The sequence below is a fragment of the Battus philenor genome, unplaced genomic scaffold, assembly GCF_028537555.1.
Source record: "Battus philenor isolate CCGP_79_NKW_IND1 unplaced genomic scaffold, ilBatPhil1.0.hap1 SCAF_12, whole genome shotgun sequence".
Lineage (NCBI taxonomy): Eukaryota > Metazoa > Arthropoda > Insecta > Lepidoptera > Papilionidae > Battus > Battus philenor.
Window position 1 is genome coordinate 11,149,020 of NW_027181674.1, and position 23,266 is coordinate 11,172,285.

At 33.1% G+C, this 23,266-nt stretch overlaps 2 protein-coding genes across 3 annotated transcripts; one reads left to right on the forward strand and one right to left on the reverse strand.

The window, feature by feature from the left end:
- On the forward strand, window positions 1-4,355 carry LOC137932971 (protein YIPF6). Of its 2 annotated transcripts, none has more exons than XM_068776664.1 (6): window positions 1-126; window positions 634-753; window positions 1,206-1,284; window positions 2,156-2,330; window positions 3,159-3,316; window positions 4,149-4,355. In XM_068776664.1, the coding sequence occupies exons 1-6, from the start codon at window positions 100-102 to the stop codon at window positions 4,265-4,267; spliced, it is 678 nt and encodes a 225-aa protein (XP_068632765.1). In that variant the 5' UTR covers window positions 1-99; the 3' UTR covers window positions 4,268-4,355. The 2 variants fall into 2 exon arrangements, with proteins under 2 accessions (XP_068632765.1, XP_068632766.1); XM_068776665.1 differs by having other exon boundaries at window positions 33-126; window positions 644-753.
- Window positions 4,356-5,404: 1,049 nt separating this feature from the next.
- On the reverse strand, window positions 5,405-22,537 carry Tps1 (Trehalose-6-phosphate synthase 1). Its single transcript, XM_068776667.1, has 12 exons — window positions 22,109-22,537; window positions 19,109-19,265; window positions 13,180-13,461; window positions 12,587-12,704; window positions 12,038-12,485; window positions 11,213-11,455; window positions 10,815-11,009; window positions 9,219-9,408; window positions 7,441-7,578; window positions 6,533-6,719; window positions 6,314-6,420; window positions 5,405-6,199 (listed from the first exon to the last, which is right to left on the reverse strand). Exons 1-12 carry the CDS (start codon window positions 22,237-22,239, stop codon window positions 5,909-5,911), a joined length of 2,487 nt encoding a protein of 828 aa, XP_068632768.1. The 5' UTR covers window positions 22,240-22,537; the 3' UTR covers window positions 5,405-5,908.
- Window positions 22,538-23,266: the final 729 nt, after the last annotated feature.

Here is a 23,266-nt window from a genome sequence, read left to right on the forward strand (position 1 = left end):
ACAAGTGTCATCCTAAGCAAGCTAAGTAAATTGTTGATGTGTTGGAAGTTTTCTGGTTTTTACACGCAATATCAATAAAAGTACCCTGAAAATACGACAATGACTACATTTGATTCAAAATACGACGTAAGTTATTAATGCAGCTATTAAAAACTTTAATGTATTTTTTTTATATTACAATATATCAATTATTTTCATACTCCATTTATGAATATAAACAAATAACTGTTTTTATTTAAATTATGACCATGTATCAATTCATTAACGTTTAAATATATTTTCGTAACCATTCGTATGGTAAACATATTGTTAGCCATTCAATTATACACCATTTTGATTATCTTGTAATTCAGTATGTTATGAATCATTTTACATGAAGTTGGTTAAATTACTGGATAAGATAAAGATTAAACATAAATTTATAATATTGTCAAATAAAAATTTTCTGCTGTTTTATTCACAATTGACAAAATTTATTGGGTTCTTAAAAGCTCTGACATAATTTTCTTAAGTATCAAATATATTTCAATGAGTAACTATTAATTATTTCCTGAATAATTGAACCGAAGAACATGTCCTTGAATCTTATTGTAACAAAAATATGTTTAACTCCTGTAATTATTTTTTATGTAGATGTTTCCAGCTGGTGATGTTGGGGTTGTAGAAGGAGAAATGAATATTCCAACAAGGGGTGTGCCCTCTGGGGAAAGTATGGAGTTTAACACACTTGATGAACCCATCAAAGAAACATTTGTAAGTTGTGCTTAAAAAATTCTGTAGAAGTTAACTACAAAATACCTTATTGGGATTATTATGACACATAGGACAATTAATCTCATGCTCTACTTAGTTAAATTGCAAATAAAATTATGCACTCAATACTGTGATCCAATTGGCTACATTTACATGTACCTGAGATTAATACAAAGGTACTGGTTTATCTTTGGATTTCTCTCTTTTTATATTTAAGCCATGCATTGGGCATCTACTGGCTGACATTTTCTTTTAAAGAAAAATATGAAATGTTAAAATTCACTCAATTAAGTTGAAAGTTACTTGCTGCAAGTTACTCATGCAAAAGGGCGAGTGTATTGCTTTTATTCAAGCTGCATTCACTTTTATCTTTGTTTAACTGTAATTGTAGACCAACTCTTATTCAACTGTAAGTTAGTTTCGAGAAAACATTTATTATCATATTGTTTCAGATGCGTGATTTAAGAGCTGTTGGAAACAAATTCTTTCATGTTCTGATTCCAAGGGAAAAATCAAGTTTATTGAAGGAATGTAAGTAAAACCAATTTTAAGGCTAATGGTTATTTGTTTTCAATCTAAAGATTTAATTTCAATAATAAAATATCAATGCAATTTTTTTAAATTTCCTTATTTATTTTTTACAAACATAAGTTTAAAATGGTTAACAGCAATATATTGCATAGAGAAATATACAATATTTCATACCAAAATTACATTTACTTTGTAATAAGCAAAATACAGTAACCATTGTTTTTCTTAATTTTAAACCAAAATATGAAGTGAAACACAACTTTGTGTACAATAATATATAGTTTGAATTGCATAAATTATAAACTCATGAATTATAATAATATATAGTCAATTCTATACTTTTTCTAAGGGTGCATAACATTGATTAATGATATTACATCAGAAGCCAATTGACATTAAAATCTCAGAATTTTTTCATTGTCAAATCAATGTTATGTCAAAGTATGCATATGTTAAACATGGTCCCAACGGTGCTTGTATCAGGCCACTAGGCTACGCTGCTCCAAAAGTATTGTAGTATAAGCTTTAAATGGCTAATAATCAAATGAATGAATATAAAAAACATTTAATATACAATTTGCTTTCATTAAGAATGTCTGGAGATAATCCGATGAGATACTAAATGTTGTTGTTTGTGGCCTTATCGGTATAAATATATAATTATCCATCTCATTTGCACATCCTTGTACTTTGATTATTTTGTGCTTAAGAGTTTTGTACTTTGCAATTATTTTTGCACATTGTAATAATATTCTTTAGTTTTTATTTTTAAAGAATCGGAAAGTATTCTGTTTGTAATGTCTTCTTTCAAATCTGATTTCAGCAAAAAGTTATATTAAAAGTATGACAATAAATAAGTTTAAATTTACAGGGGATCTATGGGGTCCACTGTTACTGTGCACCCTCATGGCCACAATCTTGCAGGGTTCAACAGAGCGTGCTGACAATTCCAATGACGGAGGGCCGGAATTTGCAGAGGTGTTTGTATTGGTGTGGATTGGAGCGGCTGTGGTCACGGCTAATTCTAAACTCTTAGGAGGCAACATGTGAGTTTTATGACACAACAATAAAAAAAAATTGTTCAATGAGTATTGTAGGAAGTGTAGTTTCTAATTTATCAAAACCTTCAAACAAGAAGAATATTCCACATCCTTCAGTATTGACGCTTATTCCATGAAGCACTATATTTATATTTTTTAATCATATTATTTAAAATGGCTACCAAAATTATTATGTAAATAATGATCTTGTCCACCATGATGGGGGTTTAACGAGTGGCCCCAAAAACGAGGCCATAAAACAACAATGGCAACCATATAGGTTTTTATAAATAATAAACATTTGTATTCATCAAAAAGGGTCCTAATGTATACAACTTAGTTTGATTTAAAATTAAATTTGGAGGTTTTGCATGGTGATGGTATGCAACTATTTATATATATATATATATATATATATATGTATATGTATATCTATATATATATATATATATATATATATATATATATATATATATATATATATATATATATATTAATACTATTTCTATTGTCATTTTAGAATATCATTAATTTAGCGATACTACAAGTAAGACAGTGAATTATGCTTGCTTTAATAAAAGGGAGCAACCTCGAAATTTGTCCTTTTGTTGTTATCATAGTAAAAGAATATTTATATGAATCTTGAATTCCAGTGTGTTTTACAGAAATACATTAAAAATATTAGAAGTAGTTTGTAGCTTATAAGTTGTACATATTCCGATTTTTTTTCCTCATATTAAAACTTTGCCTTTGTAATTATTCACTAAACAATAATTTTCAAAATGTATACATTTAAAGATTTAAATCTAAATTTAGTGTTACATTCGTTTACAGATCGTTTTTTCAATCGGTGTGTGTGCTGGGCTACTGTCTATTCCCAATTGCTTTGGCGCTGATCATTTGTCGAATTATTCTCTTCACTACACAGAACTCATTTCTTTTCTTCCTCCGACTAGTTATTTCAATGGTTGGTTTCATCTGGGCCACATTTGGTAAGTGAATATTGATATTATTGTTTTAATAAACTATTTACACTTTGACTGCCATGGTTGTTAGAATAAATCTTGCATCTAACACTTAAAACATAAATGTGTCAGATAAGCTGTCACCTTTGTTTAATTTTTAGCAATTTGTAGGTTCCAATTTAATGTGTATTGCAATCGATAAATTTTTTGGCCAAGTTGATACTAATGTACCAGTTTTCCGTATTAATTGTGTGGCCCCTATGTAGGATATTGTTACATATATACATAAAATATCAACACTTGTGAGTTACGCATGGTTCGTTTGGGTTTTTCCCAAATATATTTGAAATTTGTATGTTTATATAAATATTAAAATTTATTTTAAAAAAACATATTTTGAAAACTTATATGTCGTATTTGTAGTTTCTGTTTCATAAATTGCCTAAATTTTGTAGCTCATTTATAGCCATCAATAAGATAAATGTCAAAAAAATGCCTTGGCGTTTTGGGCAAAACAAATGATTTCAGGTGGCAGTTTTAGAAAAAATTATACATAGTCTTTTATCACTGAATCGCCGCTGATCTGATGTCATATTAATCAGTAACTGATTGTAAGACATCTTTTTTCAAATCCAGAATGTCTTTAAACACTAGTCACAGGCTGTTCAACATTACTTTTGTTTTGTACATGGAATTAAATCATTGCGGACATATTTAAGTTAGAACATGAAATAAGTAAGCATTATTATGGTATTGTAAAATATTTTAATTCCGACACTCTTTCTGAAATTTATTAACAGGTTGAACTAGAACTTTTTATTCATATCTTCACTGTACTGAATAGAGGTTTTTGTTTCAGCTGCAACAAAGTTCCTTGGAGACAGTCAACCCGAAGGCAAGAAAGCCTTGGCAGTATACCCCATATGTTTGTTCTACTTTATTCTGTCGTGGCTGGTCGTTTCCCACAGTAATGTATAAGCGCACCTCACTTAGTATCCACTATATTGTATTTATTGTTGTGATATGAACATTTTTAGACTAATTTGTGAATAAATGTTTTCTTTTTAAGATTAAGGAATTTAATGTATTTCAGTAATATGAGTAATAACCACTTTGGTATGTTATTTGTAAAATATTCAAAGCCAATTTTTAAATAAGGAACAAGCACAATTAACATCCCTAAAATACATAATCTAAACAATTATGAATTACAAGACTTACACTAAAGGGATTTTAATGACATTCCATTTATACGTTAATACTCCAAATTACTTACTGCGCGACTTTTGTACATATTATTAATTAAAATACTATTTTCTGTCCGTAGTATTTTATTGAATACCTTAGAAAACACATATGTCTAAAAATACATATAATTGTGGGAAATTCGAAACACTCAGTACATTTTGGGCTAGTTACTGATAATAAACACAGGTACACTAGACTTTTAGATCGATGGATTGCGTCAAAGCATACATAGAAGTACTTAATTGTATATGTAATACATTTATTTTCTCTACATTGACACAAGAAATCGTGAAAACGAAATCATTACAAAGATGAAGGCCGTGCACTTTGATTTTCATCAATAACTGGGTAAACATTAAAAGGAAATATAATTGATTTCATTCTATATTTTATACAAAGTATTAAACATTCATTCAACATAAATTTAAAAAAAATATATCACTATTTCTCTATCACATAAATAAAATAATCCTAATAACATACAAAATGTTAGAAACACTTTCAAAATTTATAACAACCTCAAAACGCGTTTGGAATGGAGATGTAAGTATAGATAGTCTCAAAAAAAGTTGACATCTATAAAACGAAAAATAGTTTAAAAAACACGGATCAAAAATCTTTTTTTCTATTTTGAGTATTTTAGAAATTGTGAAAAGTTTGGCAGTATTTAAAATTTTGGAAAATTATTACAATTGAATCTCATCATAATTGACAACACAATCGTGCGTTAGGATCATGAGTGTAAGGTTATCTAAACACCAATGTTAATGAATTTACTATAGATATAGATCACAAGTTCTTTTTTGCGCGTTGTCCGTGGCTCATAATTGCATTCTAAGTCAAAAAGCCTCTCTGTTAAACACTTACTGTTAAGAATTAAAAGGAGTAATGCGCATTTTCCGTAAGCATTACTATTGTACAGATTGCAATATTTATCCTAGAAATCACGATTATTTCGGGCCGTAGATCATGAGAATATAGTTCAAACATTGTAAAGGAAACAGTATATAAGTATTTACTTTGTAAAAATATACACATATAAAATTCATTGACAAATTTTTGCTTGCAATTCTTAGACTATTTTTCTATTACGCATTTTCAACCGTATACAACTAAAATACGTAATAAACTTTCATTGCATGTAGTTTAAAAATTTCACGGGCAGTAGCGTTTTATTTTTAAATCATATTGAGTTGGTGCTAAGCTGCGGCCTAAAATAATATCCATTGCTTAATAATAAACTTTTCAGTCGATACCAGTCTAATCTAACACCAAAAGCAAACATTTAATGTTTGACAGGAACAAAATTGGCGCCAATTAAAGTAGACAGGTAAACATTATATTAAATAGTGAAGGACACCGACAGTCAGCCTAACTAGATTCGGAGCCGCTCGACGATTTGTCGGGGCTCCGCGGAGGCGACGGCTTGGGGGATGTTTTTGTGGGAGGTTGGTAGGACATGTGCATCTGGATGGTGTCTCTTGCTTTCCTCGCGCTCTTGTACGTGAGCGAGTTGGCGCGCGGCTTGCGGCGCGAGAAGTGCCGCTCCACCCACTTGAGCATCGCGAGCACCGAGTCCGTGGAAGAGAGACGTCTTTCGGCGGAAGTCTTTGTTATGTGCGACGATGCGATGCGGAATGTGGCTGCCATTCCTTTCAGTGCCTAAATAAAATAATAAATGCTTCAAAATTGAATTATTTTTACATTGTCATTAATTTTTTTAATGCTCTAAATAATATGTAACATAAAACTGCTGTTAAAAATTGTTATACATACCAGCATTGCGTCTTCGTCAGTGACGTCGTCACCTGCGTATATGATTCTGATTCTTTCACTCCAGTCCAGACCGAAGGCCGTCCTCAATATATAAATTGATGCTCGACCTGAAGCAAAAAATTTTAGGGGATGAATCAAAACGAAACGTGGGACAAAAGATAAGGCATTATTAATTAGTTATCTTTATGGGGTGGTGTGCTCCGGTGTAATTGACGGTACCTTTATTCCACTGCACGGGTGGGCGCGCCTCGAGAGCGCAGTGTGCGGGCGCTGGGGTGAAGCCGGCTGCCAAGATGAGGCGGCGCGCCTGTTCGACCAGCGCCGGACGCTTTGCTAGCGGAGTCTCTCGGAAGTGGAACGTCAGCAATGCACCTTTATTCTCGACCCACGCACCGTCCTTGCACACCTGACCACCAAATGTCACATTAGCCAAATAATATTATGTTATGAAATATAATTTACTAGCAACCCCCGCCCGCTTAGCGAACTCAATGAGCGTCTCCTCAATTCTCTTTGCGGGAGGAATTTTGTAAAATTCATACTCGGCTCAGTTCTATTCTGAAAGCTATGTTTCAGTGGCAGCCATACTACTTAATAAACCTACGTTTCGCTAGCCATAATTAAAAACACTTTTAAAAGGCATGCGAATAAAATAAGCTTATTTATTAATTTAAAAATTATATATATTTATTTTACTTCTCTTGATTATTACTTAAAATTTTATGTAAGCTTTTCTTAGTAATGCTTTAAGATGTTGGTAAGTACTTGATCTGTGTTTAAATTTCACAATGATAATTTTTAAAAATATAATACTGCAAAAATGTAAAGTGTACTGGAATAACAACTCAAATAATCCTTCAATTACCCGCATGTGGATATAACATCGCGCAGTGCGGCCCCTTTTGGCTTACGTCTAACAAAATTTCAGAGCCTTATGATCGCAGAGATATTGTGATTAATACATTTGTGTAAGTCTCTTGTGCGATGAATAATATCAAAAATTATTTATTTAAAAGCTTGCAATCCATTATTATTGAAATTGAGACTTCATATGGAATGTCTATAAATAAATACTAATATGAATTACAATAAAAAAACATACATTTATTAATTTGCCAATGTTTTACCTGCTCTTGCAGAGACTTGAGTAGCTCCACAACTTTGTCTTGCAGCTCCATGGGCATCGGATGTACGAATTTGCTGCCATCTGGATGCAATATTTCCAAACCGTGATTTCCGGCATAAGTTATACCTTCAATTCCCACCTAAAATAAAGACAAAAATTGATGTAGTTATTTATTAAATGTCATATAAATTAATGAAAAGTAGAGTGGAATATTTACATGAAGAAATGAATAACCTACTCTATGCCAAAAATCGTGTATTTTGTATGCCTATAATTACGACAAATATCGAAATAATTCTTAAAGAGGACCATGAAGTTTGCATGGTTGATATTTATTGATGTATTATTGAGGTTATGATAATTAAAAAGAACACAAGACAAATGGTTATTAATATATATGTCTTGACCTTGTTACAGTAATAAAATTCAAGAGGAACCTCGGCACCGCCGCTACACTGATTATTCCACAGGGTGGCTAACTTAAGTCAATTATTCCTCGATATTAGGTTTTTAATCAAGGGTGTCCAAGAACGCACACCCAGGATCGGTTTCTATTATTAATTTATTAAGTAAAAGAGGCCAACCGCCTTTGAATGCGTATTAGATAAATATTAGAGTTGACTAACTTCTGGACGCGGCACTTCGATACGGAGACCCGGTTAGCTGGGGCTGTTGACCGAATACCTACGTACAGATGTGCATACGTTACATACATACGTACGGTCCAACCGCGTAAATATTTTTGTTTAAGACATCGTTATCTCCGGTCAGGGTTCGACGTGATAAGTCGCTTTGTTGTTGCAAATCTACGTAGTACGTTATTTTGTTGTTTTAAATGAGAAAAATTATTAACGAGGAAAATTGTGGCCTTTGTTACATAAAGCACAGCATCTACGCCTAATATATTACGTTTGAACGGCGAATATTCTTGCCATTTACTTAGCTTAGTATGTGCTTGCATTTTACGGATTATTTATACTTGAGGAAGAAGATTGAGACGCAACGATGACTTCGTATGAAACCAATTTTAATTTGATTAAGGAAACATAATTTGTAATAAAACGATTTATTTTGATTCTTTTAACTTTTTTAAAGATTGCATACAAATGTGCCTTAAATAAAATTTTGAAATTTGTTTTACCGGGCTATAGAACCTACACATCATTTTTTTTCGCGATCAAAGGTCGCCGGCTGACAACTAAGACGGATTGTAAATTGTCACGAATAATGAAACTTCTCGATAGCCCTGACCGAATAATCGTAGTTGATAAAAAGCGGAGCTCAACCGTGCCCCGCATTACAATATCCGACGGTTTATAACATCACTCCGTCCATTGATAAGTTCATATTTAAATGTTTTTGTTGTAATAATTATTATGATAACACAGTTCATCTATTTCGCAATCCAGAAATCTAAATAACGAAACGATATTAGCTGGGGCTCCTGACGAAGACCGAGGTTACTTATCTACTTTTAATTCAACTCTTAGAGATATATTAAGCCTTGAGCAAGATGAGTTTGCAAAACTCATAAAAGTTAATTGACACAAACGTCATCTGTATGTACCCACAACAATGCTTTCCGCCATGTTGTCATACAAGATAATTATTTTTTTAATGTTATATAATGTTTAGGTGATTATAAAACAAAATTTGTTTAGACCAATATTACTTAAGCCAGGATCTTCATCCATCATTAAGAGAGTGATATAATAAGTAATGATAATGAGTTATTATCAGTAAAAAGTATTGCTCTAGGGGTGAAGTGCGTGTGCTCACCATGTCCTTGACGTTGTTGACGTTGCGTCCGGATATGATGGCGATGTAGACGTCGGACATGTTGGAGAGACGCTGCAGCGTGTGCTTGGTCTCGAGCGGCAGCGTGGCGAGGTCCGGGTGCGGCGCGATGGGCGCCAGCGTACCGTCGTAGTCTAGCAGCAGCGCCAACTTCTGTGTATAGCCGATATACCTAGAGAGCAAAGGGCGGTCAGCTATTCAATTGTGTTGTACATACTATTCATCAAATCGATTGTTGTATTATATGCTGTAGGAAGGAACATTATTCGATATACACTGACTAGTCAGCCCAGATGATTTTTGTCTCTCTCGGGAGCTTCAATCGAAACGTTTTAAGCAATTATAATGCCAGTAAACAAAGGTTCGCCAACATAACACCTTGGCGACATCTAACCAGTTGTAATTATTAATTTATTTTAGATGACGTATAAATGGATTTTTGCCATATTTGTCTAAAAATCCTACAAGGCCTTCTGCGAGGGCAACGTAAAAAAAGAGCAACGGAATTTGCATTTCGCCGCCTAAATTCACTGTAGTATCGAAGAGCTAGAGCTCCCTATTAGTTGTAATGAAAAATGCGAGCAGAATTAGCTTGCACGCCACTGCAGCCACACGCCACCAGGACATACATACTTAAAACTACACAATCCTCCGCCAAAACATTTTGCAGGGATTGGAAGAATGAGTGGCTTTAGATCCAGGTTTACAGTGGCAGTTGGGGAGCTCTAAAGTTCTCTCTCTCAACCTCTTTCTGCAATATTATTTTTCTGCTGTAGGTTATATCCACGCTCCACGACTTTTTGTTTTGCACAATGACCCTAAGAAAGACTGACAGCGAATCCTCGACGCAGTGTCCTCGTCGGCACGAAATATGTGGCAACATGATTATTGGCTCTTTTATTTTATGTTACAAGTTTATATTGAAGCCGGAGGGTCAGAGCATCGAATCAACTGTTTACCCACTCCTCGTAAGTCCGGACGAATAACTACCAAAAGTTTTGTACTGAGTAAGTAGCGTTATATTGAACGCAGCTCTTGAATTCCATTATATTTTTTCCACCGTTCTATGAGCCTCTGTCGAGTGTAAGAACTCCGGAGAGCCCTTAGTTGACTTTTATAATTCGGCGTCAAAATATGTACATGTCACATAAAACATAATGCAGTAGCCGCGTATAATACCGAACGACATATTTTTGAAGGCGTATAAGAAGAGCGATAGTATGCTACGACAAATAGCCGCGGTCTGCACGGGTTCTCTATGTTCACTATTCCTAGCGATATTTTGAATTAAATGCTCGACTTATGACCGTAAGTCAAAAGAAAAGTCAAGGATTAGACTACCAATATCTAAATATTCATAAGTAACGAAACAGAAGTTTAATGCAAATTATGAAAACCACAGAAAGGAAAACTATTACTCTGAAGTGTGTCAGGATGCGCTGCTTTGTTTTTAAAGATATGATATACTGTGCTTAAACAAAAAAAAAACTTTTAGGTAGGCTATGTAAGATTTAAAAATTAGGAAAATGTCAAGTGTACCTAAATAATTTTAAAACAAATAATGATTTAAAAACTCACTTGGATAAATATTCATCGAAGTCGTCGATGGTGACGGGTTGCATGGAGGTGGCTCCAATGTCGTCCGCCTCCTCTTCCAGCGAGTCCATTGCCTTCAGGAAACTCTTCATCCAGCTGTCCACGTCGTTCAGCTGCTCCCGCCGCCGCAGGTGGTTCATTCGGACTATGCGCTCGTCCTCTGGCATTATCAGAGCTCTGCAAGCATATTTCAGTATTTGTTCATATTCCTATACAATAGATACATAAAAATAATAATGTGTATAACCAATATGTATAATAAAAATAATGAATACTTAAATTGATTGAGAAGCAGCCAAACGTCTTAGTTGGCGCATGGGAGTCTTGCTTGGGGTGTCACTCAATACGTGTTTAGCATTTAAAGATACCGTGGAACAGACCTGTGTATGACCTCCGCGGCGTCGTCCAGCTCGTAGGGGTTGCAGATGAGCGCCTCGTGCATCATCTCGCCGGCGCCCGCGAACGGGGACACGATCAGCACGCCCGGCGGCTTGTTTATCTGGCACGCCACGAACTCCTTCGCCACCAGGTTCATGCCGTCGCGCAGCGGCGTCACCAGCGCCACGGCTGCGTCGCGGTAAAATGCCGCCAGCTCCTCCTGTCCCACGCACCCGTAGATATATCTATGGATCACAATCATATTTGTTATTATACTAATTAAAATAAATAAAAACGTCTCGTCAACTATGTCACAAGTTCAAAACTCGAGTACGTTTCGACTCAATCAGCAATTTTTTTCCATATTGACTTATGCTATGAGTTTCGTTTTTGTTGAAAAAAAAAAAGCGTTAAGATGGTCAAAAACAACAATTTCCACAAACTAAATTAAAATTTTTAGTGGTAGTGATGTAATCAAATAAAAAGTATCGTGTATAAAATAGTCGTCGTTTCAACCCATAGACGTCCTCTGCAAGTATTATTAAGTTAATACCTTCATATACTATTATTGATGTTTTGCAGAGCATAAAATATGAAACTTATTTTTGTAAGTAATAGCAGTGAGTGTATTAATAAGTGTAAAAATACATCAGAGTGATCTCTTTAGTAATTCATTGAAATACGTTTGAAATATATATTTGTTCTTTTGGATCGCACCAGGCCTTTTGACCGTATCGTCTACGTGGGCAGCTATATGTACATTCCAAGAGTTGTTGTTGAATGTTGTACGATATTAATAATGTATAGGGTTATATTCAATTGCTCACCTGATAGGAGACCAATTGGGGGTCGTGAATCTTCCATTAATTCTGCCCACTAACTGATCCATCTCTTCCTTTAGGTCCTGATACTCTTTTACATCAGTTCGTGAGGGCACCGAGATTTGCAGCAACACAACTTTCTCTATGTGCTCCGGATGTTTTTCTAGCAGCCTTTCAAAAGCTTTGAGTCGATGGACTAGGCCTTTTGTATAATCGAGTCTGTCCACGCCGAGAATGATCTTCTGAGTGGTAGACAGGACCGGCTTAGCATTCTGGGCCAGCTGCACGAACCTATCGAAAGGCACGCCTATGGGTAACGGCCGGACGCATATCGTCCGCCCGCCGAGTTCCACCAGCAGGTTCTTCCTGTCCACACGGCAACCCAAGTTTCGTTGGCAACAGTCAATGAAGTTTAAGCAGTAGTCGGCTATATGAAAACCGACCATGTCGCATCCTGTGTGAAGTAGATAAAGATATAGTCGAGGGTTCACAATGTCAATGTAAACGTTACTTTATTAAATATGATGGCCTTTAAAACTGTAACTGTTAGTGTACCTAGTATGCCTTGCAAGACTTCGTCGGACCATGGGAACAGACGGAAAATGTCCCACGGCGGGAATGGTATGTGAAGGAAGAAAGCGAGCTTGCATTTTATTTCGTCTTCCTCCACACGCTGAAAACAAATTTTTACCTGTTAGCAAATATGATCGCGTGCGAATTGGGCCTTATTAATAAACTTAATTTTTGTAAAATTTAAAAACATAATTGCCAGTTATCTCATAAATCTGTGCAATTAAATTTCTGCACCATTTGATTGTTGCAGTTATAATTTTAGAAATTGGATGTATTTTATCTTACTTCCTATAATTATCCTAGCTTTCAGTTTTATTGAATGAATTATTCAATGGTTCTGGAGTTCTAGTATTCTTTATGAAAATAAATTTACGTACATTTATGTTTAGTGAAGTTTTTCATTTATTTAACATCGACTAAGATATAATGCACATTTATTAAATATCATAACATGATCATATTGGTTTAATAAATTAATTAAGAAAATTAAACTTAACCCAAAGATGCATAAAAAACTAATTTATGCAAGGAAGATAATACAGGCAAGTATAAATAAGTATTATACTACTACCGACCTGTCTGATCCAGTTAGCTGCCAGCATGAGATGGTAGTCATGCACCCACACGATGGGCGGGGAGTTGCAAGTTTTCTGCTTGCTCTGCTCTTGGTTTAGCAGCTTGAGGGCCTGAACGGTTTTTTCGGCGAATTCCTCATTGATCTTGATGTACGCCTTCCAATTGTCACCGATGAAGGTGGCCCGATCCGGCATGGAGTGGAACAATGGCCAGAACGTTCCATTGCAACAGCCGTTGTAATAGCTGTCGAAGAGTTTTGGTTCGGCATGGATGGCCACGATCTGTGAATGTTCATTGTAATTAGGTTTTGCTAATAAGCCCATACATTTGTTGTTTTATTTTAGTATTATTTGATTATATAAAGAGCATATATAATAATATCGGAAATTCTAGCTATGTATAATCTTGGAAGGTTTATTATTTTTTTTATTTTCACCTTTACAAACACAAAGTATAGTACCAGGCGATAAATCTTGCACATCGACTTTTGGAAAGAGACAATCGGCTAATTTCGGCTTCGCAGAGCATTATCTCTGTCCCACATTACCTACTCGACATTTTGGCAGTCGTGCGTATTCTTTTAATCGCATTTAGATGATATTACGAGAACTACCATAAATTTCTAAGCCCGAGAAAAAGGTTTCTTTCACATCTTTATGAGCATGAGTAAAACTTAATAGAGGATTAATTTCTACAATATGAATTTAAAAATATTACGTAATTGTGTTTTAAGCACGGATCGGAGGGTAGCGCTGAAAGCATTTAGCCTAAACCTCTACAATAATTCCTCAGAAGCCACACGGATCGAGTAGTTACATAAATTCATTACCGGAATGGGGGCATGCACCCTGGTCTGGGTAAGAAACCTAAAAGTTTGGCCGGTCTTTAAATTCGGCAGAGCAATTAATGTAGTAGTATGGGCAAAGAGCTCTTCCACTTTGCAACGGGTTTATACTCGATGAAACTGTGAATGTCCCTTGACAATATAATTACCGACAAAAAAATCCTAAAAAAGTCAACGCAAGATAATTATAAGCTATGATTTATTTCTGTTATAACATTGCTATAAAAATATCATTTAATTAAACAGTTTATATATCGTTTAATTAAATAGTTACACAATAAATGCAGCGTTCATTAAATGAAGTAAAACAAGTACACATGAGTACTGCTATTAGATTAAGCTACCTACAGTGTTTGTAAACGCCAACAGTTATTTATTTAAATTTAAACAGTTTATCACGTAATTGCAATGCGCAATTACATCTCTTTGCAGTGCATTAGTTGTTTTGTGACTCGTGGAAAAATACAACGATATCATAAGGAACATAGACAACATATATATAAGGAACATAGACAACATATTTGTAAGCTATTGAAACCTGATTGCTGATAAATGAATTTATTGTCAATGGTTATTGATTCAACATAGACATTGCTTGATTGAAATTTACATATAAATTTACTGAGATGAAATTATAAGGCGAGTAAACATACAATATACATATATATACATATATAAATATAAATATTTACATACATATGAGTTGAACTTTAATGGAGAAATTAGCGACTTTTATTATACGACTAGCTTTTTCAGCCCGTTTAGCATGATTTAGAAGTTCAAAATTTTGTTTTATTTTTACGTTGGTGTATTTTATGTAATTAATTCTAACTAATTTTTAACATGTCATTAAATATTCTTGCAAAGTTTTATACCTAGTGCATACTTTTCAAACGTCTTCTTTACTTGACGAAAGGAATATCTCTACAAAATTTTAAATCTCAATACATAGGGAAAATCTCTTCTATGTAAATATTGCGTCATCGTTTTAAAATAAATATTTATAAAATTATTAAATCTGCCAGAGAGTGTCGCCGGGGAATTGAAAATATCGATCCGTTCGCGGAGTCTAGACAGGGATATTTGCGTCGTTCACGTGAGAACCTTCTAACAATGCATCCATAACTATACCATGTGTGATATTTCAATGTTATAAAATCAAACGCATTCGATTATTATTAGAAAGCACATAATTAATTAAAACAACCTTTAATTCTATAACGTATTGTGTTTAGTAAGTCTCATTAAACCAAGACGAATATGGAGTTCGATCTTTTTTGGATACTGGAAAAATTCATAATTCATGCACTCTAGTAAAAGAAAAGGGATGCTTTCATATCCTTAAATCATTAGGGTGATAATAATAATAAAAAATGTTTATTCCGATAATAAGTTTTGTTGTATTCAATTCACATGTATGAATTCTCCTTTTAAGCGAAATATTTTTCCTTGTATCTATACTATGATGTTACAAGACTTCACTCTCGTTTGAAGGTTTCTGGGAAATTATTATTATACATGAATAGTAAGGTTTACTTTAATAAAATGGTGATTATGAATAATTTGTGTGCACTACATGTGCAGTACTACATTATAATTTGTACAGTTGCTTCGATTCCGACATAGTATAAAGTCTTCAATTAATCAATTAGAATATACTCGCAATCTTAAATTATAATTACGCAGTTCTTTATTTATAATATTTACGAGAAGTCTGTTTACTTATTGGCATACAAAAGCAGATTTCTACTGGATTTGGAAAATAAAATTTTTTCCTTTCTATTTTATGTTTTTGCTGCATTAAAATACAGTTTTGTTGTTTTTTTGTGCAAGTTATATTACATAACTTTCTTACGATTATGAATTTGGTTTTTGTAGCTTCGCCAAAATAATTAAACAGTAATTAAAAATAACACTTAAAGTTTATTAAAATTACAAGTTATAAGACTAGAAGTTTAAATTTAACAGTTCATAATTTTATTAATACGTATCAACGTAATACTATTCCAACCGAAACAAGGTAAGGACGGTTCCAATAGGTCCTACCAAAACACAGCACGTATCGTTATAAAATACATTAGACGTCTACGACGTAAACGTGTTTCTACGACTTAAATGTCCATTTATACGATTCCACTTTATCCTTCACGCTACGCTGTTAGCGTTTAGGATAGTGACGCCGTTCCTTGCACGCGCACGTCCAATGCAGGTCTTGTTACCTTTTATATACAGTTACATAATGCTTTTAATAAAAATGCAAGCAAGCGATGTTATTCATCATAGCTCGCGCATACAATTACAATACTCTACCGTTATAAGCAATCCATTATATTGTTTTCCCATATTCTCAACTGCGTTATATTAATTTTAATTAGTACGAGCTTTTAAAAAAAAAACAACTGTTAAAAGTTATGTGGAAAAATATAAAAAAAATAAAAATGTGAAACATATATAGGTATTTTGGTAACATTAAATAACTAATGCTGTTGTTGAACGACAGCAAAAAATTTGCAGAGCAGTAAAATCTGAAACGCTCGAGATATACAGAAAACTGTCATATGCACTAAGTTTTATAAGTCACTAGCTGATCCCGCAAACGTTGTTTTGCAAAAAAAATTAAAGTTTTTAATTAACAAATGTAAGATAAGGGTTGATTGTAGAGGGGTGAAAATTTAGGTTTGTACGTATTTTTGTATGCTGTATCATAATAAAATAAAAACCAAAAAAATTGTCTAAAAAATTAAAAATAAAATTTAGGGGTGGACCACCCTTATCACTTAGGGGTATGGAAAATAGATAGTAGCCGATTCTCAGACATACTGAATACGCATGTAAAATTTGGTAAAAATCGGTCAAGCCGTTTCGGAGGAGTTCAAGTTCGAACACCGTGACACGAGAATTTTATATATTAGAAGAAGAAGATTAGAGTATCTGAAAATTTTCAAGTTTCTTCGATATTTTATAATTGTTTCCTATAAAATCTTGTACAAGTGTTAGGATAATTATAAAAAAATAAGAAATGAATCAGTAGTCGTTCTGAAGCTATAGGGGTATAATAGGGATTTTCTATTATGTATGCATATATGGGCTTGTACCATATTTTTCATATTACTAGCTTAAGCAAATAACCTAATGATTTCTATTTTACATGACAGTCAAGGTTTTCTACAAGTCTAATTTTTATTGGAGCAGGGATTGCCGATTGGTTAAGGCTTCCCAAATTTTTCTTTTCAGTCTTGATCTACTCTGTTGCTTTACTAGTACATTTTTACGGATTCCTAAATTAGGTGTTGACGGAACAAAATGTTTTTAGGCACGTGCTTTAAATTTAGTTTTTCGACTCAAGATCACTCAAGAAGAAACCTCGACATTATTACCGCTTCGGAAATCCTGGCAACGGGAGGATTACAATATTTGTCAGCATTTATTAAGAATTAAAAAATAAAATTCAAACAAAAACAGATTTTTATTAAGTTTAAAACAGTCCAAAAAATCGGCCTTCCATTAAGTGATAATAAAGTAAAAAAGTAATCTCTTGAGATGATTTCCTAGAGGTTCCAGTACTTTAAAAGACTATTTATTTATAAGGACATAAAGCAATTGAATAATTTTCAACTGTAACTCATAATTACGTGCTAATTACTTTAGATTGAAAACTGTCTAACGCTTATAATGAAGCTTTACAAGATTGAATTGGAAATTCCAGTAAGATTTTATTAATAATTTATACCTTTTCATTTACTATGTAATCAATATTGGTGTTTTGCGTAGTGAAAAAAGAGGTCGTATACACCAATAAAAGGATAAACAAATAATTTCGAAGTGTTTAGATACTTCGCAATTACTAATATTATTTTCCTTATAAATATTTCTTATCTAATAGCATTTTAATTTATTCCAATAAAGATTTGATTAATAGTGACTATTTTTAAATATGTAGGTGACATAACATCAGGCTCTAATTACGGGTCGACGCTTAATTACAACTGATGTTGTTGCTTCTTAGTAATTTTGATTAGATCATCTAATTTAAAACTATCCAATAATGGTTGTTTTTGTATACAAAACGTTTATCGCCTGGAGACTAATAACATCTTCAATATTTTAAACTATTGAACTGAAAACTCTCTTAGGAGAAATGTTTGGTGAAGCAAAAATTACAATAATATAGTCAAAGTAAAAATAAAGCACACATGGTTAGCACGAGATTAATACAACTTTTTTCTATACTCCGTGAATTTAATAGTTACTTCGGTCGGTATCTAATTACGTATTCACTACAAACTTGCTCATGGTGCCTCAGAATGATCTGGGAGTAAATAAGTAAAAATCCTACAGTGGTGCAAAAGATTTTTTTTTATCATGGGTACTGAAGACATTTGTGTAAGTAATTACAGATAAAGAGAACTAAACTCGTGGGCTCCTTTCAGGAGTTTGATGTCGCACATTAGATGTTTCACCGGATTGGGAGGCGGCCACGCTCGGGTCGATCGAGCGGACGTTCTATGGAGTGACAAGTCACGGGGGGCCACGGCTTTAGATTGGCGCGATAATAACAAAACAATGAACAATCATATATAAATAACGGATTCCAAATTCGATTGTGTTTTTTTGATTATTTTTAATAGTAGCAGTATTCATGACCAGACTAAGTATACTTGCCAAAATTACTAGTATAAAGAGATTTAACTAGTAAAAATTTGCTCTCTTAAACACCCCTTACAATCGGCGGGTCAACTTTATCTGCATTGTTTGTCTTGCCTTCAAAATTATTCTTCTCAGTGTTTGTTAATTTCTGAGGGTCGTGTCCGAGAGTGTACTTTAGTATTTAAGACCATTTGACATTTCGATATGGTGGGGGTCGTTAGGGCTGATTTCTAGAGTAGCCGTCATCGATATCAAAGGGATGTACAACATGAAACAAATTGGTAAAGGATTCTCTTAGCATGGGACTTTGCTGTAGAGGGGAAAAAGTTTGTTTGACGGACACGAGCGTCAGAAATGACAGAGTTGAAGGATTTTGTAGGCAAACAATGTAGAGATAACGAGTTAAGAAATTAAATACGTTTTCTAATTAACAGTACCTTACTGGACAGTAGTCCTGCGGTTGGCGTTCTGTCGTTGGGGTCGGACTCCGGTATCTTCTCATTGGGGTTGTCCAAGTGGATGCCTGGCCAGCCCACCCAGATGCCCTTCCCGCGGATGACAACCGGCGCCACGGCGGTCACAAGACCGCCGGCGCTGCAAATCGTATGGCCAAGTTAGTATTCAATTGAACAAAACTATTTAAATCTTAATCTATACTATTAAGATATGGGCAGCATATTGTACCAAGATATCAATTTAATTTGGTAAAATATTATGCTGTCCCCTTTATTTCTAGAGCATTTTTCGATTTCAAATCATTAGGAGAAAAACTAGCTCTGTATATTTACATTTATTTTCATATTACATTTATTTATTTCATATAATTATTAATTATTTGCATATGTATGTACTAAAAACTCGAAACTTGTGTACGAATAACATACATTTAAAATTTTAATGTTTCACTATATACAAAAATAATACTCGTGAATAACGTAATGATAGTAAGAAAAAGCATTTTAAAATTCGAATTACTGCATATTAAAAGTAATCATTGTTTACCATCTCTATTAATATTCTCAGAAGATATTGGCTTGTCGCATTTTAATAGAAAAAATCAGTTTCAGAGCGATAACTTTACACAGGTTGATTGGAAATAGGTGTATAAGTTTTATAACTTTTTGCTGACTAAAATATTCATACCTTTAAGGTTTTTCCACCTATAACCGATCCCCCTGTATAATTGGGTTTTACTTCCGACTGAATATAAAAAAAATATTACGATGTTGTTTTAAACTCAGCCTAATTAATATTTTTACATATCTTAAACATTTTTTTGAATTGCTTATATAAACTAGTGTAATAATTACGTTGAAAGTAGATATAATTAACACCTTCTATGGTACAGTATTATTTTTTAATACGCCCCAGGGTTTACTCTAGTGAAAACATGTAGCCGAAATATACAGAAAGTTGACTTGAAGAGATAGTCGTTTGAGCCCTGATGGTGATGAAGGAAGTGATGATTATATAAAAAGAGACGTCGACGACTTTTACTTCTTAAAGAAATGTTCTTTTTGGAGCGTAATATCTGTTCCTTGATATCACAATACGGATTTTTTTAATTTTGTAATCTTTTATAAAAAATATAATTGTTCGCGAAATGTTACGTGATATTTTTTTAATTATCCCGACAAATTCTTTAAATATGGCAAGGACAAAGGATTATACATACAAGTTATTAGTAGCTAGGAGGTAAGATCTTAATAGTGTTAATAAGTTTGAACCATCACTTACGCAGTTATATTAAGTTATGTATGAAAAACCAATGGTATGTACATAGTCACACAATATGTTTATACTACAATAACAACGTCCCTTTGGATTCATCATTTCATCTAAACAATTCATAGTACTAAAGAGAGTTCAAGGTTTTGCAACGTCATTCAATTTGCACATACGCGAGGGGAGCGTTTAGACGTGACCGACCGTTCTCACAGAGCATTGTAAATGCAAGAAGCGTTAAGGGTCAATGCAGAGGACATTTTTGAAAAGATGTATAAGAAGTCGTCCTTCTTGCTAATTATAAACTTTTTTATTACTTGTCTTGTATTTAGAAATATGGAATATATGTCTCTAGGTGCAAAAGCTTCTAAGTTTTTGCCGACAAAGGTGCTATATTTTTATCTATTTAAAACCTTCACGCCTATTATCGATCAACCTGAATATTAACGAAAAGCGTTTGATTGTAATACTGCTTAACAGAGAAGTGTTACAGAGATTTTTGAAATATAAAATCCTAAGCAACACTAATTTTGCAGTTGATATCTATAATAAAACGCAAGTTTCTTTACCTAAGTAATCGTGTTTATTATGATGGCTTTTTAATGAAATATAAAATATTTATATAAACCTATCTACAATATTTGGTCACAAAACATTCTACCTTTTTGCCATTATTATACCGGCGATGACTTTGAAATAGAAGTAATCTTTATAGGCTAATATAAAATATTTATAAACCTACGATTTCAATAAAGAATTACAAACCATAAAAATGAAGAAGGCTTTTCTAGAATATATAGAATAAGAATATAGTTCGAATAAAGACTTTATTGGAAGACGTTGTAGTTCGTCAACTATTCACGATTAAAATTATTATTATTATTTCATAATCATCATTACATAAAAAAGTACATCAAGATGGCTTCGCTTTGGTCAATCCACAATGAAGAAAGACAAATTTATTGCTAAAAGACATTTTATTAAATAATTATAACCTTAAACGTGTTAGACCCCTGAGATAAAATTACTTTATTAACTATAATAATATCCAATAAACAAAAAGCCCCCTTTTATCCCTATTCCCTATATTATAAAAATGTATACATGATCATTATATCAATTTTACATTTATTTACAAGTAATCGTTCTGAATAAAGTGTTGTATATGTATAGGAATTTATAACAATAACGTAGTAATTGTTCATATATGAAATTTAAAAATGATTTTAAATTATTATCTTGATTCACTTTAGAATGTTCCTAGAGATTCCAGAAAGTTAACGCGGCATTCTGATCGTAAAGTTATTATAGACCCACAGAAGTTTCCCGAAGACGTTTTCAAAAGATTAAGCGTAGGTACTAATTGAAAATATTTACTATTTAAAATTTATATAGTTTAACACACTGAACATTGGAAAATCTTGACTTTTTCGTAAAACATTTTTCTTTGAATTTTTACAGTATTACCAATGAAGTTATTTTTGTAAAATTCACAGGATATTGAATTGTGAAATGTAATGATGTATTGTGTATAAGATAATTGATATATGTAATCAAAGAATAGTGATTTATTTGAAAAAAGATTTTAATAATAAGTTTAAAGGGTAAGAACTAAACTAACCTAAATCAAAATCCATTATATGGATTGACTTGAAAGACCGTAAATATTAATAGATTAATTTTGTTTCAAAAAAAACGAAGAGAATATTTACCTGGCTTTCCTCTCTAATTCACCGGTTTTCTCATTTCTCTTTAACACAAAAGGCAGGCGATTGGAAACAACAATCATACTACCCTTGCTGTTACACGTAGAGCGACTGACACTGTTACCGATTTCACTCATGTTGTTTTTTTTATTTAGAACGTTCCTTTACACGTCCAATCACAGTGAAGTATGAACGCATGCGCAAACAAAATAGAGGGATTTTCGAAATATTTTGACAGACTATTGACTGATTTGGCTTGTTTTGCGTGACATTGCAATTGATTGGGTGTTATAAAATTATTGCTCGGTTATATTAACAAAGCATCATCGGCTGAGATCGAGTGCGGACTGTTTCTTGTGTGTACGCTGGTCGCCTTTATAGATTATAAGAGTCGCGTCGCATAAGGGTGAAGTTCTCACTTGCGTCTGGCGGTGTCGGAGGTCCTAGCCGATGTGCGAGGTTATCACCACTGACCCACCGAGGGTTGTCTCAGATGTTATCTAAACAGACTCGCAATTTTTTAAAGTGCTTCACTTCGTCGTGCGCATGTCGCAGATTGTTTTCACAGTTCTTATTCATTTCTTACAATAGTAACTTATATGTATATATGTACGTACGTATATATATATATGTATATATATATTTGAAATTTTGTAATATTATTTTGGAACTTAAATACCATGAAATTATAAAAAAATATTACATTTGACTCTTACTAAAAGTGTGATAGTCATATATATATATTAAATAATTCAACCTAATAACAAGTACCGACATTTTAATGAGGTTTCTTTACATTTTGGTTACATGTATATAGGCATCAAAGGCTTTTTTAAAACGCACTCGGGTTAAATGTATAAATAAAAGCATTGAAAGTTTGATTTTGCTATTTATCTGCTTGGTTAAAATTAAAACGGGAAATTTACGAAATTGTAATTTTTGGGAAAGTCATTAGTACTTTGTAAAACAATGTATGTAACCTATTATGCATTTTTGGATTATATGAATCATTAATAAAAGGGTTACGTTTTCTTTGTCTTGTGATTTAGAACTATTGCATACAACAGTCAACCTTGACATTGAACTGAATCAGTAATTAGAGCATGTCGACAGATATCGTCGTGTTGGGAGATTTCATATTTAATTTCCGCGCTTCGCAGTGAA

Bases quoted from the DNA above. Each gene is read 5' to 3' on its own strand.
- LOC137932971 (XM_068776664.1), top strand. From the start codon at position 100: ATGACTACATTTGATTCAAAATACGAC. The intron at 754-1,205 runs GTAAGTTGTGCT...ATATTGTTTCAG, and splicing joins AACCCATCAAAGAAACATTT to ATGCGTGATTTAAGAGCTGT. The intron at 1,285-2,155 runs GTAAGTAAAACC...TTAAATTTACAG, and splicing joins ATCAAGTTTATTGAAGGAAT to GGGATCTATGGGGTCCACTG.
- Tps1 (XM_068776667.1), bottom strand. From the start codon at position 22,239: ATGAGTGAAATCGGTAACAGTGTCAGTCGCTCTACGTGTAACAGCAAG. The intron at 11,010-11,212 runs GTCTGTTCCACG...ATATGCTTGCAG, and splicing joins GCCGCGGAGGTCATACACAG to AGCTCTGATAATGCCAGAGG. The intron at 7,579-9,218 runs GTGAGCACACGC...TCTTTATTTTAG, and splicing joins TCAACAACGTCAAGGACATG to GTGGGAATTGAAGGTATAAC.